General features: G+C 34.6%; 1 protein-coding gene and 1 pseudogene across 2 annotated transcripts; both read left to right on the top strand.

The window, feature by feature from the left end:
- Positions 1–1,158: 1,158 nt before the first annotated feature.
- LOC121439921 lies at positions 1,159–2,100 on the top strand (annotated as a pseudogene).
- Positions 2,101–10,467: 8,367 nt separating this feature from the next.
- LOC121439741 (olfactory receptor 4A8-like) lies at positions 10,468–12,970 on the top strand. Of its 2 annotated transcripts, XM_041640353.1 has the most exons (2): positions 10,468–11,380; positions 12,939–12,970. In XM_041640353.1, the coding sequence occupies exons 1-2, from the start codon at positions 10,468–10,470 to the stop codon at positions 12,968–12,970; spliced, it is 945 nt and encodes a 314-aa protein (XP_041496287.1). The 2 variants fall into 2 exon arrangements, with proteins under 2 accessions (XP_041496287.1, XP_041496296.1); XM_041640362.1 differs by lacking the exon at positions 12,939–12,970 and having other exon boundaries at positions 10,468–11,400.
- The last annotated feature ends 7,483 nt before the right edge of the window (positions 12,971–20,453 follow it).

A 20,453-nucleotide genomic window follows, 5' to 3' on the forward strand; every position in this document is an offset into this window, starting at 1 on the left:
ATATTGTGCAAATGTGAAAAAGGGAGAGTATGATGGTAGCAGAGAAAAAGAAGAGGTCAGAAGAAACAGTGCTTAGAGGCTGTGAGACTGGGAGATACTGAAATATTGTCCAATCTCCTTGTTTTTCAGGATACAAACAGAGACATGCTGATAACTATGTTCAGAAAATGAACCCAACAAACACCTTTGCATTCTGTCTACACATTTTCTTTGAGTGTTCTACTTTTGGAGATCCAGGCGTTGATTTTCAATGTGAGGAACCTCAGCACCTAGGATGTATTAGGATAAACACTATGCCCCATTTAGTATTCACTCTCTCCTTTCTGTTTCTATATCCCTCTATATCTCTGCTTAGTTTTTCCTGAGAGTTCTGGAAAAATGTAAACGGTCTGCTGTTGCAGGACATGGTAAGAGCAATTGTTAGTTAAGGTAAAGTAAAAATTCTTGTGAAAAACCTGATGGTGGATGCAATTGTGTTACTGATTACTATAAATAAATAAATACAGTTCTACATGGAAATGTAACTACTAAAATGTCTCAGAGTCAGATGAAATAATTACTTCTGGTAAGGATGTGCTCAATAATATTTGAGGTATTTAGTGCAATTCAAAATTTACTTAATTTCTAGATTGAATGAAATGTGTATGATGACCAAAATTATCTTGTGAGTTGTAGTTTCTATGCTCTTTAGCATGAATTTTTGAGGACCAATGTTACTATGGGTATTGCACAAATTCACATTTTAAAATATTCTCCACAGATATCACCAGCTCGACCTTTTTTCTTTAATACTAGTAGATATATTTTAGTTTAATGTCACAACTGCTTTTCAAGCTTCTTAAAGGAGAGAGCTTTAATCTGTGTGCTGCTATCAATGTCAGGGTGTAATGTGCTTTAAATAACCACATTTAAGTTTGGGGAACAGAGATACCTCTGTATACATTTTTGCCTAGAGAGTCACTAATATTGAGACAAACCTAGGACTTAGGGATTTATTGAGAGAAAGTCATGGAACTTGTTCCAAGGGGAAGTTCTTTAAACGCATGGTATTGGTTTATTACTGTGTTATAACAGAATGGCTTCATAGTCTTGTTCACAGTTTGTGGCAGGCTCTGTTCTCCTGAGCTCCTTCTCTGGAAAAACCTGATTGAAGAATAAATGGGCCAGAACAACAATGTCACCGAATTTGTCCTGCTGGGCTTCACTCAGGATCCTGTGGGGCAAAAAGTATTGTTTGTTATGTTTTCACTCATCTACATTGTGACGATGGTGGGAAACCTGCTCATTGTTGTGACAGTGATTATCAGTCCCTCCTTGGGCTCCCCAATGTACTTCTTCCTTGCCTCTTTGTCACTCATGGATGCTGTTTATTCCACTGCCATCTCACCCAAGTTGATTGTAGATTTGCTCCGTGATAAGAAGACCATCTCCTTCACAGCATGCATAAGCCAGCTCTTTATAGAGCATTTATTTGGTGGTGTTGATATTGTCATTCTGGTAGCAATGGCTTATGATCGCTATGTGACTATCTGTAAGCCCCTGCATTATATAATTATAATGAATTGACGGGTATGTATCCTTTTCTTAGTGATGGCCTGGGCGGGAGGGTTTGTGCATGCTCTGATTCAAGTTCTTGTTGTGTATAAACTTCCTTTCTGTGGTCCCAATATCATTGACCACTTTGGCTGTGACATATACCCACTATTGCTACTTGCATGCACTGATACCTACTTCATTGGCCTCTCTGTCATTGGCAATAATGGGGCCATGTGTATAGTGATCTTCATCCTCCTCCTATTATCCTATGGAATCATCCTAAAATCTCTCAAGAATCAGAGTCAGGAAGGGAGGCGTAAAGCCCTGTCCACCTGCAGCTCCCATATCACTGTGGTTTTCCTCTTTTTTGTTCCCTGTATTATCATGTATGTTAGACCTGTTTCTAGCTTTCCTGTTGATAATGCCATTACTGTCTTTTATACAATTGTCACTCCCATGTTGAATCCTTTAATATATACTTTGAGAAACTCAGAGATGAAAATTTCTATGGAAAAACTCCTGCAAAAGTTATTAAGTCCCAATAGAATAAGACTTTCTTCTTGATGCTTCTCTTTGTAAACACTAGGCAACAATCATGAATGAATTCTAGTGGTATGTGTTTACATCTTGAACATTCACACTATCCCTTGCCATTGTGAAACTACTGAAATTGTGACTGTCCTTTGGAAATATTTTTCATTGTTGTGATTTTTTTTCTAAAACAAATACTGTAGTTGTTTATTGTATCATTCATTTTCTATGTTATCTCTTTTAACATTTTTGATTAACTGTTTATTGTAGTTCATGTCAAATTTTCAATAAATAATTTGCTTTAAATTTTTTCTACAAAATATTTAATCACTTTTTCCTCTCCCCTGTCTTTCCCAGTATCTTCTCCCTTCCTGTCTCAAGCAACACCATGTTCTCATATTCTCTTTCTCTGTACTTTTCCCTCTCAAACCTCCCAAAAGTAAACATAAAAAAATAATAAACAGAAACAAGAAGCAAAAAACCAACAAGATAAAAATGGAAAATGTAACAATTTGAAAGAACCCCTCCACACCACACAGACACCCACATGCATGTACACATACATGAAGCAAAACAAACCAAAACTAATCCATGGAGTTAATTTTGTGTTGGCCAACTACTCTTGGGTATGAGCTTTGTGCTGGAGTATCGTAGATACACCTAGTGACATCCCATTGGAAGATATTGTTCTTCACCTCAGTAGGTATCAATTATAGGTAGTCTCTTGTTTAGATATGGGACTTGGTTTCTACTTTTTTTCAGTACTGTGATATTGTTTAACTTGAATCTGTATAGTTAGTGTGCATGCTGTCAGTCTCTATGAATCCATACATGCAACAGTGTCTGGAAATCAGTGCCCCATTAATTCATCCACTACCTCTGACTTTTATAATCTTTCCACCTCCTCTTCTATTGAGATATTCCTTTTAGAACAAATGTGATATATTTAGTCCTAAATGGTTTTCTCAATATAATTGATTTGGTAGAAATCTTTAGGTTTTCATTTCAGCTAATTCTATATGGTCATTTGTACTACAAAATCTACTCTATTTGTAATTTTTCTATACTGCTTTCATTTATTTGATTAATAAAAAATTCCCAATTAAATTTAGTTTGAAATAATTCTCTTTAAATGTTATATAAATTAAGATACTTACAATTTGTGATCTACTCATGATGTGTAAGCATTATATAGTGGTAAATTGACTTAATTTTTATTTTATTATCAATGATAGTATTTATTTCTGTGCGGTGAGAAACGTACAATGTACTTGCTATTCTTTGCTAATTGTGGTATTTTTTCTTATTTTTTAAATAATTGTCTCTTTTGGTTGCTCTAAAAGTATTTCCTTGTTTGATGGCATACCATGTCCTGTATATTTTATGTTTATGTTCAAATGGATCTCTTTCCAGATCATTTAATTTGGTGAATTGGCCTTTTTCCCAATTTAATATTTTATTATTGTATTGTATTGAAAAACAGTAAAATATATCTACTAATTAATTTTAATTAAACAACATTCCACAATGACAGTAGTTTTGGCTGGTGGTGTGTTAACTGTGTAGGTAGTTTAGAGAAAGGCTGATTCTTGAACTCAGTACACTTTTCTTTTGGGGATCAAGAAAAGCTAGCTTTCTGCAGGTTCAGAGTCTATCAATAGCCTTGTTCTCCATTTGTTTTCATCATTCAGAAGTTTTACATTTTTCCCTTGAGATTTTATAATTTGTGTTATTTTAAGTAAACTTTTAAATTGATTTCTATCCTGCAATTTTTAGTGATAGTGACAAATATGTAAGGAAGTTAAAGCATGAATTTAGACACTTTATCAAGAATCTTTATATAACATGTTGAAATTTCTGTTAATTCCTTGAATTGGCAAGATAAAAGTGATATCACACTGAAATAAGTACTTTTGTTTCCATCAATTTCTTCGCAATATTTATAACATATTTCCTCATTATGCCTCTGTACCTCAAAGCTTTTAGAAGTGATTGAGAACTTACTTTGCTGTGGTGTTCTTAATTCAGGGAAGAAGGCTGCTGCCATTTCATGCTGTTTTAATCATTGCTTGCCTTGTGCAAATGCATCAAGATGAGTATAGTTTCTATATGTTACACTTTGGAAATTTTCTTTTCATAGTATGTGTTTTCCAAATCATCTTAGGAGTCAGCTACTCATTGTTGGCAAAATCTGAGGCTCTTGACCCCAGGGACTACAGAAATGAAGATGCCTATTCAAGAGACATTGTTTCATTTGAATTTGTTCCACACATTCTAACTAGCTTATCTTCTATGATAGATGTGGCTACACAGCTAGGATAAATGAACTATTTTACTAAGTAAATTATCTAAAGACCTTTGACAACTCAAAGACTACCAAGTTTGTATATGCTTTCATTTGACATTTTATCTTTGATTTGTTCTTATGTAATGTTTTTCTTTGATCATGAAATTTGTAGAATGTTATGGTTTTCCAGGACCTTGTACATTCAAGGACATGTTTCTAAACCGGAAGAAAGATTCTTTGGTGATATTCTACTTTGAAGTCATTAAAAATAGAATATTTCCTTTACTCATCGAAATTCTTCATCACCTGTGTTTCAAAACCTAAATCTCTACCTGTGTATTGTTAGGTACTACTATTTTTATGAGATATGTCTATAGTTATACTTTGTGTTTTAACAAATAAAGCTTTCTTGAAGATCAGAGTTCAGAGGCCAGGCAGTCTAACATGGGAGCCAGCTGTGGGGATTTCTGTCCTGCCTGGTTCCCACAGCCCTCAAGTCCCAAAGAAAATCACACAGTGAGTCTACATTAAGTTATAAACCGATTGGCCCATTAGCTCATGCTTCATATTAGTTCCTTTAATGGTTCCATTATTCTTATCTATGTTAGCCACACGACTCAGTACCTTTTCTCATCCAGGCAGGTTACATCTTGCTTCTTTGGTGGTCTGGGCTAGACTGGGGGGAATGGACTTCCTCCTTTCTAGAATTCTCCTGTTCTCATGGCCCTGCCTCTACTTCCTGTCTGGTTGATCCGCCTATGCTTCCTGCCTGGCCAATCAGTGTTTATATAAAATATGATTGACAGAATACAGACAATCCCCCCCCCCAACCGAGGCAGTGGTAGCACACTCCTTTAGAGTCAGATAGATCTCTGTAAGTTTAAGGCTACTCTAGTATAAAATAGTTAAGTGGTGTTGTTGGCCCATACTTTTAATCCCAGTACATAAAGGTTGCACACCTTTTATCCCAGCACTAAGGAGGTAGACACAGCAAGGGATAGGGCTAGGCAGAGAAAGGGATATGAGTTGGGAGGAGACAAGAGAGGATGGAGTAAGAGGATGCAGTCTGAGGACAAAATCACCCTTTGGGTCTATGGATTCGGTAGAGGTAAAATATCTTTCTAGTGGCTGGCTGCACTAATTTTCTGATCTCTCAACATTTACCCCTTAGTATCTTACTCTGAGATTTTATTAAGAACAATTCGAATTTGTGCTACAGATATCAAGCCTATTATATTTCCTTGAGACAAAGCCTTTATGGAGTGTTTCACTTCAGTGACCTGAAAATAATTAGAGATCTCCATTCTTGCACCAGCAAATAATTATGTTGGGTGAATAAGTTTCTCTTCATTCTATTCATTGTTTACATAGTTATATAAACACAGATTCTTTGTTTTTCTCTGAATATATTTTCCCTGAAAATGAGACTATACAACTGTCTTTTACAGTAAGTGTTGATGTCATATTTAAGTGTTTCTTTATTTTATATATTCACTCAGAAACACATATACCTCACAAAGAAACTCATATAAAGGGAGTTTGCCACTGTGCTGTTCTCTTTTCAAGTGTGTTTGAGGTTACTTGATGGTATGTTATGAATGGAAATCAGAGTAATTATTTAGTGTCGTGATCATATCCCATTTATTTTTTTCTTACATGCAGTTGAGTATAATATGAAAAACTGAGTGAGAAGCTTTCGTAGGAGTTTATACTTAGATGGAAAGGATATAGACCATTATGTCTACATATATTTCAATTCATCTTTGAGTGATAATTTTAACCTCAGAAATGTATGCTCATTGACTTTTTCTTTCATTTACTAACAGAGAAAGCATCTTGATTAGACATGCTCTGGCAAATAATGCACTAGAATTTGCTGAATTTATCTAACTCATTACACAAATTAAAAATTTTCATTTTAGTGGAACCTATCACCTATTGTGATGACGTATTATCCATTCCTTTGTGCCCCAGAAGAGCCAAGTTGGAAGTAAGCACATGGGAGCATCTACTCCCCGATGACTAAATAACAAGCTCAATAACAAAGGAAGCTCATAATCATTGTTAATTTTTAAAAAAATACTATTTTAGTGGAGTTATTAAATTAATATTATATAGTAATTAAAGAACTGAATAAACAAAATGAAAGTCATTATAGTCCTATCTCATAAATTAATGCCTCCATCAAAAGTTTCCATACCTATGAAACAGTAGGACCATTCTCTGCCAATATTACACCATAAATTGCAACTTCACAGACTACATTTTCAACTCTGCAACAAAAATGCAGCTGTGCAGATTCTCTCTGACCATCGGTGCAAGACATGGTTTGCTAGGGTGATGTTATGAATGGGGACTAAGTGCCTTCCTCTTCAAGTGTGTCTTAGATATTATTTGCATTATTTAAATATTTCTTCAATTTTAGCTCATAGTATCTTCTTAAATATACCCGGACATTTGTTTTCATATAGAATTTTCAAATTAGTCACTCATTCTGTCAAAATTTAATGCTTTTATCCCTAGCAGTCTTTTCAAATAAGATGATTTCATTTGAATTAGTCCCAATTATCTAAGCAAGCTTGTTTATTAAAAAATAAACAAATAAATAGTGATGTGCAAAGAAAAGACATAGACAGTATTGTGAATATAAATGGAAAAAAAATATTTTTCTGGTCAAAAGACCCAGGAAACGTCTGGTATTTAACCCTTGATGTATCTGATCTTTATGCTTTTTTCATCATTATAACTATCTATGGATGATCTCAATTTCCTGGGGTCTTCTACATGCAGGGGAATGTTTTTATTAAGGAAGTACAGAAATTTTATCTGAGTGATAGAGACAGAAGACTTCTGGATGTCATCATGAGAAATTTTTACCATTAATACTTCAGCAATCTAAACCACTATTTATTCCTGTTCAGTTCCCGGCATTTTTGGGAGACACATGGATGTATATACACTTCATAAGTTCAAGACCTTTTGAGTGTCTTTAATACAAAAAAGGAATAATTCATATACTTAATTTTAGGGTTGTCAATTTTTAAATAAAATGACCATATAAAAAGGCTAACAATTTCTATTTATTAAGTGGGCATTTAATGCACATGCAAACAATTTATCTTTGTATTTTTATAAAGAAGTTTGCTTAGAATGTGACAGTATCCACTTACCTATGAGACTAACTTTTGACAATATATATTATATTTAAATTTACCTTGGATGTTCTTTCATTTATCTAAAAACTAAAAAATAGAAAGTTTCGTGGAAGTTTGTTTTCTGAAGGCTATTGTGGTTCTTTCCTTATATATTGAATGTGGATATCTTGTCATGTGCTCTGTGAAGTCACGTAGGTACATAAAATAATTACTGCCCTATCAGCAAAAGAACCTTTAAATTTTATGGAACAAAATAAGAACTGTGTTGTGAGTACATGAGATGATAAAACAGAATACAAACTAAAGATTCTTGTGATACACTGAAATGCAAGTAATATTTTAAGTCATATAGTATCATAGAAAGTATCTAAATTGGGAAAATTAAGATGCTACACAAAGAAATTAATCATAGAATACAAGTCTATTTGCTCTCAGTGTAACAGGCTACTTAGGTTTGTGTGAGGAGGTTGCATGGTATATTTTTATTTTCACTCTTATGTCTTCTCTGAGTTTAGGATTTTTTATATTTACTGAAAATGTAAAACTCAAAATGAGAGAAAATGTAATATTGTATCTTTTGATACTGAGTTGATTAATATGTTTATTTTCACTTGTATCTGTGTTTTATCAAGAGATATAACTTTATCCTCTATATGGGTGACAAAACTTCAGTGCTAGGCAAAAGTAGTTTTTAAAATATAATACTATTTTCCAAAAAAGTCATGTTCTTAATAATGGATTATTCAAATAGTTTTCAAGAAATGTGTTAACAGTAGTTCTGAATGAAAGCAGTCACACTATTCTTCAGTGTTTATAGAATTAACCCTTTGATAATGTACATTATGCATAAGTCCAGCATTATGTGGCCTCTGTGCTCTGTTTTTCTCTATTATATAAATACTTATTTATATAAATACTTACTTAAGGTTCTAGAAGTTTTGATCTGATGAAATATAATGCTAATCAATATTGAAGCAACTGAATGTGTAGAAGTACAATGTAGAAGACAGAATTAAACATAAGTTATGTGATAACCCTGTGTTCCGTGACAGGCATGCCTATGGCAGTTGGGAACTTCAAGAATGACAAGGACAGATGTTTTGGCTCGGATGGCAGCATAAATGTGAAGGTGACATGTATAAGGTGCATCACAACTGCTTTTACAGCCATCCTGACTCTGCACATGTCCTCTGGTACCAAGTCCTTGGACAAGAAATTTTATTAGTTCAATCATATTTCTTCACAGGTAAATATTGATAATATAGTACATATAATAAAACAAATTATTCCTAAGATGTATGATTTTAATCCAAATCCAGAATATGGTTCATGAGACACACATGTGCTGTTTGATTTCTAACCCAGACTATGTCTACATTCCTGTTAAGTGGACAGAAATCCTCATGACTTTTTTCTCAGCTGATGCTCACAGTGAACCATCATAGAATAGTGATCACAGCCACCAGTGAGATGTCTGATGTTCTGGGCAGTGTTTAGGTGTTTCATAAGAATACCAACAGACACTCTAGGAGATGGATATTATGAAACTCCCTGTGGTACAGATGTTGAAACAGAGGCAGAGGTGACTTACTAAGATGGACAAGATCGGGATGACACAAACCAAGTGAACCTCATGCTGTAACCAGGCATGGCTTCAGGGTCCACAGCTTTCCTCACTGCTCTGTCTCTAGTATTTCCCAGATTTTTTCTTAATAAACCATGTACAATAAAAAGATATTATTCTATCATAGTAGTTATTAAATTTTATTCTCCACTTAGTATCATTCAGGAGGCAGTAGTAAACTTGGAGATATTGTGCAAATGTGACAAAAGGAAAAATGATAACAGAAGAGAAAGAGAAAGAGTCAAAGAAATGTGGTATGGACCATTAAATGCTGTGAGACTGGGAAAGACCCTGAAATATTTAGCAATCCCCATTTTTTCAGAATGCAAGCAGATACATGTTTATAATTAAGTTTTAAAAATGAACTCAACCAAGACCTTTGTATTCTGGTTATGCAAATCTTTGTATGTTCTGCTTTTCAGGATTCTCACTGCTATGTGAGGACCCTCAGCACCTAGGATGTATTACGATTAAAAACCATGCCCAGTTTAGTTCTCTCTCTCTCTCTCTCTCTCTCTCTCTCTCTCTCTCTCTCCCAAGATTTTTCTGAGATTTCTGGGGGAAAATTTACTGTCTACTGCCAGATTTGGTAAGAGCTAATGAAAAACAACTTGAAAAAAAACCCGGTGATGGATGTAATTGTGTTACTCATTTGTATAAATAATTATGAAATGGAACTGTAATTACTAAAATGTGTTAAAGTTACATGAAATAATTGCTGCAGGGAATTGGGTGCTCAACAATATTGGAAATATTTGGTGCAGTTCAAAATCTCCCTTTTTTTTAGATCAAGTGAGATATATGATAACTAAAATTATCTTGTGAGGTATAGTATCTAAGCCTAATAGTACAATATAACAGCACTGAATTGGATCCTCAAGGAGAAGTGCTATTGTGGGTACTACACACATTCATTTAAAAATATTATACACAGATATTACCAGCTCAAAATATTGCTCTGTTTTACTTGATATACTTGCGTTTAATGCCACAATCATTTCTCAAGATTCTTAAAGGAGAGAGCTTTTTTTCTGTTGATTTGCTACTATCAATGCCAAGGTGTAATGTGCTTTAAATAACTACATTTAAATGTATGGGGGACAGAGATACCTCTGTCTAGAGTCATTGATGTTGAGATAAACCAGTAATTAAAGATTTATTAACAGAAACTGAATGGAATTTGTTTTAAGAAGAAGCCCACAAGATATTTCCTAATGTCCACTACTGTTTAACTACTGCATCAAGAAAGAATGGATTGACAGTATTGTTTACACTTTGTAGCAAGCCCTGTTCTTCTGAGCCCCCTCTCTGAAATAAACCTTATAGACGTATAAATGGACCAGAACAACAATGTCACCGAATTTGTCCTGCTGGGCTTCACTCAGAATCCTGCGGGGCAAAAAGCATTATTTGTTATGTTTTTACTCATCTACATTGTGACGATGGTGGGAAACCTGCTCATTGTGATGACAGTGATCATCAGTCCCTCCTTGGGCTCCCCAATGTACTTCTTCCTTGCCTCTTTGTCACTCATGGATGCTGTTTATTCCACTGCCATCTCACCCAAGTTGATTGTAGATTTGCTCCGTGATAAGAAGACCATCTCCTTCACAGCATGTATAAGCCAGCTCTTTATAGAGCATTTATTTGGTGGTGTTGATATTGTCATTCTGGTCGCAATGGCCTATGATCGTTATGTGGCTATCTGTAAGCCCCTGCATTATATAATTATTATGAATCGACAGGTATGTATCCTTTTCTTAGTGATGGCCTGGGCAGGAGGGTTTGTGCATGCTTTGATTCAAGTTCTTCCTGTGTATAAACTTCCTTTCTGTGGTCCCAATATCATTGACCACTTTGGCTGTGACATATACCCACTATTGCTACTTGCATGCACTGATACCTACTTCATTGGTCTCTCTGCCATTGTCAATAATGGGGCTATGTGTTTAGTGATCTTCATCCTCCTCCTTCTTTCCTATGGAATCATTTTAAGATCTCTAAAGATTCACAGTCAGGAAGGGAGGCATAAAGCACTGTTCACCTGTAGTTCCCATATCACTGTGGTTTTCCTCTTTTTTGTTCCCTGTATTTTCATGTATGTTAGACCAGTTTGTAGTTTCCCTGTTGATAAATCAATTACTGTGTTTTATACAATTGTGACTCCCATGTTGAATCCATTAATATATACTTTGAGAAACTCAGAAATAAAAAATGCTATGGAAAAACTTTTCCAAAAACTATTAAGTCCCAATAGAATAAAATAACTACTTGCATTGTGAATGCAATTTGTAAATATTTGGTTTTTCTTGTGATTTTTAATAATTAGTATAGTTTCTTATAGTATCATAATTTTGTTGTACTTTTTAACTCTTTCTCATGAATTGCCTATTTCAGTTTATGTAAAATTTTCTATAATTTCTTTAAATTTTTTTATACATTGTATTTTCATCATGGTTTTTCTTCTCTTCCATCTCTTCTCAGATCTTCCCCCTTTCTCTTCTCATCCAACTTCATGTTCTCTCTCTCTCTCTCTCTCTCTCTCTCTCTCTGTCTCTCTGTCTCTCTCTCTCTCTCTCTCTCTCTCTCTATATATATATATATATATATATATATATATACTCTCTTTCTGAATTCTCTCTCTCTTAACTTTCCCATAACCAAACTTCAAAGAACCTTCAAAAATAAACAACTGAAAACCCAACAAGTTAAAAGGCCAAACCAAACCAAATGAACCCCCCCCCCACCACCACCAAACCCAATAAAACCAAATCCATGGAGTTCATTTTCTGTTGGTCAACCAACACTACTTGGGCATGAGTTCTGTCCTGGAGTGTGGTTACAACACCTAATAACTGTCCATTCAAAAAATGTTTTCCTTTTTTTCTCCCAGCAGGTATCAAGACAGCTTGTTTGTTAGGTATGGGAATTTCTGTCCACTTCTCTTTTCAATAGTGGGATATTATGTAACTTGAATATGTACAGGTAATGTGTATGCTGTCAATCTCTGTGACTCCATACCTGCAACAGTGTATAAAAAACAATATTACTTGAATTCATCCATGGCCTCTGACCTTTACAATCTTTGCTCCTTTTCTTCTGCTTAGGTCCCTGAGCATTGAAGTATTAGATGGAAATATTCCATTTAAGACAAATATGATGTGCTTAGAAAACCTAAATGGATTTCTTGATATATTCAGTTCAGTGGAATTCTTTAGAGTTTTCTTTCAACTAACTGTATATGTCATGTGTATTAATTTTTATTTATAGTTTTATCTACACAACTTTCATTTATTTTGATTAACAAAATATTCTAATTTGATTAAACTTTAGTTTGAAATAATTCTTTTAAAAATGTTTTTGCAGATTAATTAAGATACAACCTATGATCACAGTCAGGAAGGGAGGTGTAAAGCTCTGTCCACCTGCAGTTCCCACATCATGGTGGTTGTCCTCTTTTTTGTTCCTTGCATTTTTATGTATGCCAGACCTATTTATAATTTTTCTATTGATAAATTCATTGCTGTATTTTGTTTTGTTTTGTTTTGTTTTTTCGAGACAGGGTTTCTCTGTGGCTTTGGAGCCTGTCCTGGAACTAGCTCTGTAGACCAGGCTGGTCTCGAACTCACAGAGATCCGCCTGCCTCTGCCTCCCGAGTGCTGGGATTAAAGGCGTGCGCCACCACCGCCCGGCTTCATTGCTGTATTTTATACAATTTTTAATCCTATGCTAAATCCTTTAATATACATTTTGAGAAATTCAGAGATGAAAAATTATATGAAAAAATTCCGATGTAAAATGTTAGCTACAGATAGAATAGGAATGTCTTGTCACTGAACATGTAACTAAGTGGACAAGAAGAACCAGTGAAAAAAATCCTAGCAAAAGAATGTATCAAAAAATTACAGACAATTAATTACCCAAAGACAATGAAAATTTTCCTCTCCTAGGGATTAGTTCCTTTACTGGTTGTACAGTGCTGAGTGGTCAGCCCTGAAACTATACACACATAAACAGAAAAATGAATTAATCTAATTATATTTATATATTTCATGTATGTAAATTCATTTATACATATATATTTATATATACATATACATGTATATTATGATAATAAAACCTCTAGGAGACTGTTAACTTGAGAGTGGAGGTAATAGGATGTATTCAAAGGAAGGCAGCTGGGAGGCACTGGAGGTAAGAATAGGGAGAGGTAAAGTGATATAATTACTTTTCAGCATACTTAAAGCATAAATAAAAGCAATATTCTACTCAATACATTTCTCTGAGATACCCTATAAATGTAAATTCTTTAAAAATAGTAAAGTAACCTTTCATATTAGAATCAATTAAAAGTGAATTTCAGGAAATGTACAAATTGCATGTGTTTTTCTCCCATAATGCAGAAAAATAGCTTACTTGAACATAATTTATCTCAGTTAATATTGAAAAAGGAATTAGCAAGCCGGGCGGTGGTGGCGCACGCCTTTAATCCCAGCACTCGGGAGGCAGAGGCAGGTGGATCTCTGTGAGTTCGAGGCCAGCCTGGTTTACAAGAGCTAGTTCCAGGACAGGAACCAAAAGCTACGGAGAAACCCTGTCTCGAAAAAAAAAAAAAAAAACGATTTAGCAGAAATTGTTCATTAATTTTAGTTTAGAAATAAAATAATTTCGAGAAAGTATGACTATTCACATTCATAAGAAAGGATTATGGTATATAGACATAGTATATAGCCTTTAAATCTGCTTTACTTTCTGTGACATAATGAATTTAATTTCATGTGCTTATGCTAGAATTATATGCTTATATGGGATATCATTTTTTGCACTGCAATGTTACATTTTATGTGTATTTAATACTTTATTCATCTCTTTCCAAACTGGAATTACTGTGTTGTTTCCAGGTACCTGTGTATTCATAGCTAAGTTTTCTTTAAACTTGGAAAAATACTGAGTAGCAGAACTAGTTTTAGTGGTCAACGTACTTCATAAGAAACTGAAAGATTCTTCCATATTTGAGCTGGCACGAATTTATAGTTTCACACGTTTATTTGTTTGTTTGTTTGGTTTTGTTTTTGGTTTTTCGAGACTGGGTTTCTCTGTAGTTTTAGAGCCTGTCTGGGAGCTAGCTCTTGTAGACCAGGCTGGCCTCAAACTCACAGAGATCTACCTGCCTCTGCCTCTTGAGTGCTGGGATTAAAGCATGCACCACCACCTCCCCACTCAGTTTTACATGTTTTTAATGTTTGTAACAACTTGATGTTGCTGAAGAATTTTTGGTTATTGCTTTTTATAGTGTACAAATGAAAGTGTTCACTATCATATTTTCAGACACATGTGTTATTGAATTTCGTTTGTTTCTCCACAATAAAACCCTTCTCATGTCATCCTTCCTTGTGCTTGTACACTTCCTTCCCATCTGTGTCCCACTTCAAATATATATGTTAAATTTAGAAAATACATATTAGAAAATCCATGCTACATTTTATATTAATTTATCAAATGAACCTATCTTTTTTTTTTCTTTTGAAGTCATTTAGAGTCCTTCCTCCCTGAAATTGATGATTGCTTGAGTCAGAATTTTGTGAATCTGAGAAACCCATTTGTTATTTATTTATTTAATTATTTATCTAATTATTTAATTTTTGAGACAGGGATTCTCCGTAGCTTTTGGTTCCTGTTCTGGAACTAGCTCTTGTAGACCAGGTTGGCCTCGAACTCACAGAGATCTGCCTGCCTCTGCCTCCCAAGTGCTGGGATTAAAGGCCTGTGCCACGACCGCCCGGCTTACCCATTTGTTTTAAAGTCTGGCCTACTTTGCATAAACTGATGGTCTTCAGTTCCATTCATTTCCTTATAATTAAATCATCTGAAAAAAATGTCATTCTAACTACTGTATAGTGGCATCTTACATTTTTAATATTCTGATTATTATACTAGACTAGTAATAAACATGGGTGTTTTAGGGTTTCTGTTGCTATGATGAAACACCATGACCAAAAAGCAAGTTGGGGAAGAAAGGGTTTATTTGGCTTACACTTCAACATTGCTGTTCATCACTGAAGGAAGTCAGGACAGGAACTCAAACAGGGCAGGATCCCAGAGGAAGGAGCTATTGCAGAGGCCATGCAGGGGTGCTGCTTACTGGGTTCCCTCCCATGGCTTGTTCATCCCACCTTATTACAGAACCCAGGACAACCTCTCCAGGGATGGCACTACCCACCATGGGCTAGGCACTCCTTCCTTGATTACTAGATTGATTACTTACAGTTGGATATCATGGAGGCATTTCCTCAAATGTGGCTTCTTCTCTGAAGATTCTAGCTTGTGTCAAGTTCATACACAAATCAGCCAGTATAGTGGTGTGCAAGTATCTCTGTAATATGTTGATTTAGAATCTATATTCATGAAAAATCAATGAGAACAATTCCTAGGTAAATATCTAGAAAAAAAGGAAGTTTTCTAATGTAAATACATACCATACATTTCTAATGTAATATAATCTGCATGGCAGATTTTAATACCTGCCCACTGTTTAAGGATTCCTTTTTTTTTGTGGGTCAACGTTAAAACATTTTCCATTTTATGTACTCTAATACTGGATAATGTTAAAGTTAGCTAAAAATATGAATAAATTCAGTACATGAGATTCAGTTGAAGCTAGTACTAGATTACAGAACTTGTTGACAGAATAGCTCTTAATTGAAAACCATGTTATGCCAACTTATGAATGCATTTTTGTTTTGCCACTAGTTACCTGAGGAACCAAAATTCCTCCATTTTGTTCATGCCTCCATCTTGTGCTTATGTAAGCTATTTCCCCTAAAACATTCCAGTCCTGGGAATTTCTCTAGGGCCAGGTTTCTTGCTAACCCTATAATGGCTCCCTCAATTCAGATATCTCTGTCTTTGCTCTCATCTCTGTCCTTCCTCCTTCTTGACTATCCCATTCCCTCAAGTTCTCCTTACCCCTCCCCTTCTACCCTCCTCTGAACCAGTCTACCTGAACTAATGGGAGCTCACCAACTCCAGCCAGACTAGGAAGGAACAATCATAGTCCTTCTGAATGTGGTTGACACTTGAATGACTGGAGAAGACTGAGGGGCCACTGGTAGTGGCACCAGGATTTATCTCTACTGCATGTACTGCCTTTTTGGGAACCCATTCTCTTTGGATGGATACCTTGCTCAGCCTAGATATAGTAGAGAGGGCCTTGGGCCTTCTTCCACAGCAATGTGCCTTACCCTCTCTGAGGACTGAATAGGAGTAAGCTGGGAAGCCAAAAACACCCATAATAACACAAACATCTAACAAGCCTCCACCAGCACAACTTAAAGAAGGGAAACACATAAACACTACCACTAGAAAAAATAACCGGAGATAACAACCACTGGACATTAATATCACTTAATATCAATGGACTCAATTCACCTATAAAAAGGCACAGGTTAAGAGAATGGATACAAAAACAGGATCCAACATTCTGCTGTTTACAAGAAACACACCTCAACCACAAAGACAGACATTTACTTGGAGTAAAGGGTTGGGAAAAGGTTTTCCAATCAAATGGACCAAAGAAACAAGTGGGTGTGGCTATACTAATATCTAACAAAATTGATTTCAAACTAAAATCAATCAGAAGAGATGGAGAAGGACACTTTATATTCATAACAGGAACAATTCATCAGGAGGAAGTCTCAATCCTGAATATCTACACAGCTAATATAAAAGTACCCACATATGTAAAAGAAATATTACTAGAACTCAAAGCATATATCAAATGCTACACTCTAATAGTAGGAGATTTCAAACTCCTCTTTCATCAATAGACAGGTCAACCAGACAGAAACTTAACAGAGAAATAAGAGAACTAACGGATGTAATGAACCAAATGGACTTAACAGACATCTGTAGAACATTCCACCCAAACAGAAAAGAATATACCTTCTTTTCACCATCTCATGGAACCTTCTCAAAACTTGATCACATAATTGGTAACAAAGCAAACATCCATAGATACAAAAAAACTGTCGTAACCACCTGTGTACTATCAGATTACCATGGGATAAGGTTAGAATTCAACAACAATTCTACCCCCAGAAAGCCTACAAACTCATGGAAACTGAACAGTCAACTACTGAACCACCCTGGGTCAAGGAAGAAATAAAGAAAAAAATTAAAGTCTCCCTTAATTCAATGAAAATAAAGACACAACATGCCCAAATCATGGGACACTATGAAAGCAGTGCTAAGAGGAAAGTTCATAGCACTAAGTGCTCATGATGACTTTATACCTTGGTAATTTTTACAAAATCAATTATGTGTTATATACATTTCACCATTTACTCAATTGATAGATGACATTGTTGAGTAGTTATTTTAGAAAAAATACATATAATATTTTGGATAGGTGGTATTATCTCATTTGGTAAATTGAAAACCCAACTTGTAATGAAGCTTACTTTTATGGGTACTTATGACATCAAAAATCCAGTATCTGAAAAGCACCATGTAACTTTTCACTAGTGCTGATAGAGAGCCAAGGCAGAACAATAGCAGTGGATGCCTTTCAGGCACTGTTCATGTACTAAAAAGTAATTGTGTTTTCCCTATATTCACTTTGATGCTCATAAATCAATTCATAGTTTACTGAGATGAAATGAAGTAATTGAAACCATGAATATCCTTACAAGTTCCTCTGACACTGATTCAGATCTTAACTACAGCCTACAATCTAACAGTGCAGAACTTAGACTTCCTGTCTTCTGAAGAGCTATGGTACCAGCTACAGAAGTCTGAAGTTCTTTGTTTTCTAGCTTTGTACACAGAGCTCCTTGGTTGGAATGAGTTTTGCAAAGGAATGCCACACTGTGCTTGGATTTTAGAGGGAAGGATGGGCGTTCTCTCTCCTTCAGAATGATCTAAATATTATTGGCAATAATAAATATTTGATAATTTACAACTCATGTTTTATAAATCATTGCAGAACAGAATATTTCTTTTCAAATTATAGGTTCCTAATAAATCAAACCCTATCTCTTGGCAGAGTCTCTTTCCTCTAGGGACTTGACTAGGGAAGAAACCTCTTTGGAAGAGATTGCTGAATTTGAACTTGTTCCAAACATTCCAACAAATAGCTCTATTATGACCTGGTAGTCTCCTAACTTTAAAGTAGTGATGATATAAAAGCCATGGGTTGTATCTGCTCATATAAATGGAGGAATTTTTCTTCAGGTAGAATGACCCAAGGGCATTGTGAGAACCCCATTCCATCTAAGCTAGAGAATGCTATAGTTGGACTCCAGTCCTTGGACGAGCATGCTCTCTAGTTATATCAATGACTGCTACCAGAAGTTTGTTTAAGATTCGAATTTCATGGTGAAACTGTGGAGATGTACAGGTAGGTATTTTAATTTGGAAGTAAGAAGTATTTCCAGGAAGATAACACTTGAGAAGAAATTAGAATTCTGCTTATACTTGTGGAAAAATTTCCAACATATTCTTAGCTAAGAAGTTAAATTGAAACTTGGCTTGGTAAACAGAGTACCTAAAATTTTGGCAGTTAAATGTAAACCCATCAATGGTAAGTCTTCACAGCAGAGTCTTTTTTGTTGTTTCTCAAGAAATAATCAAGGGAAAATGTGTTTTTTTGATATTGATAATTTTTTTCTTTATTCATTTGAACTACCAAATAATTGTATATGTAAGGTTGATTTTGATTAACAGACTGAGTTTTACACAGCAATAAAATATATATCTTTACTTCTCCATGAAATTATGCTTCCTATCTGGTAAGAAATTTTATCTACAGCTCTATAGTACTTATTGATTTTAAATGATTTACATTATAGGTATTAACTTTGTACCTTTATACCTGTCTAGAAGAATGACTTTACGAGAAGTGGGTATAAAAATATTGAAGTAGTTACCAATTGTAATTATTTCTAGAAATAAAAATAAATTATTCAATTATTTTATTATCACATCATAGCTACAAGAGAGATCTAACGACCTGAGTGAAAGAAGCATTAATTTTATTGACCCAGGATAAGACCCCAAATAATCATTTACAAAACAACTAGGAATGGTTGCTAGATGCAAATCCCTGTGATATCTTAATATACAACTAATAGCTACAAGACCATATATCCTCCCAGGGGGCAACTGAACTAAATAACCAATCTATCAAAACACAGAAATTAATTAGAATCATATTATAATTGACATGTACTTATTTTCTGCATTGCCAACAACAATGGATATATGTCAAAATATAAAAAAATATAACTATAAGTTTAGTATCTTACATTCTTCTTTGGGAGATATTGTATTTTGCAAAGATATTTACATTTACATGGAATTTGATTTAAATATGTGAATTAGAAAAAGTTATATCTTAACAACCATGTTACAATGTGAAAGATTCATTGTTTACCATGAACTTGAAGGTTTTGTGAGGTTTCATAAATGACCTGAGCAAGTAAGTTAGTATGTACTTAGAACCAAACTCATGCTCAAAATAGTACCTAACTGCTATTAACTAGACAGATACTTAAAATTATTATCATAAAATAATAGTGTGGCATTTTTGTGATTATATATTTCATTTTGAGAAAAACATTTTTCTTTTATATTTGATATTATTATTTAATTACAACATTTCTGCCTTTTCTTTTCTCTCCATAAACCTTCCCAATACCACTCCTTGTTCTTTGAGAAAAACATATTCTTAATAGCCTGTGTTAATTTTTCAAAAAAAAAAAACTTATTAAAGCTTTATTTTGGAATCACGTTGAAACTGTTATTCATTATTTGTGGCAAAAATTTTGACAATTGACACAATAAATTGTGGTTCATTTACTAATATTTACTGAACTGTGTAAATAACTATACAATTAAATAGTAATCATGAATCTCCATCTTACCCATACCAGAACTAAAGTTTGAGAAGAAATAAACATACATAAAATAGATTATAACACAAGGGGGACTGGAAATCATCACTTTACAGCTTTATGTCCTGCAATGGGTGTATGCTTCTCAGTCTGGTTCTTCAAGGATGGATCTGCAGAATGAGATGAAGCAATAATATGAATGAGACTTGTAAAAGGTACATCATAGCTACCATCTAGTGAAATGTCAGATTCTTTCTGGCCCCTATGTTATGTTTATCTTACCCTAGGAATTGCTTTTCTTATTTTATTTGCAGTCTTTCTTGGACTGAGCTTATAACTCTAGGCTATAATTCGTGTGTGTGTGTGTGTGTGTGTGTGTGTGTCTGTAACTGTGTCTCAGCATAGTGTGCATATCTCTTCATATCCCT

The sequence above is a fragment of the Microtus oregoni genome, unplaced genomic scaffold, assembly GCF_018167655.1.
Source record: "Microtus oregoni isolate MIOR12 unplaced genomic scaffold, Mior012 000002F_ref0000024, whole genome shotgun sequence".
Taxonomy (NCBI): Eukaryota; Metazoa; Chordata; class Mammalia; order Rodentia; family Cricetidae; genus Microtus; species Microtus oregoni.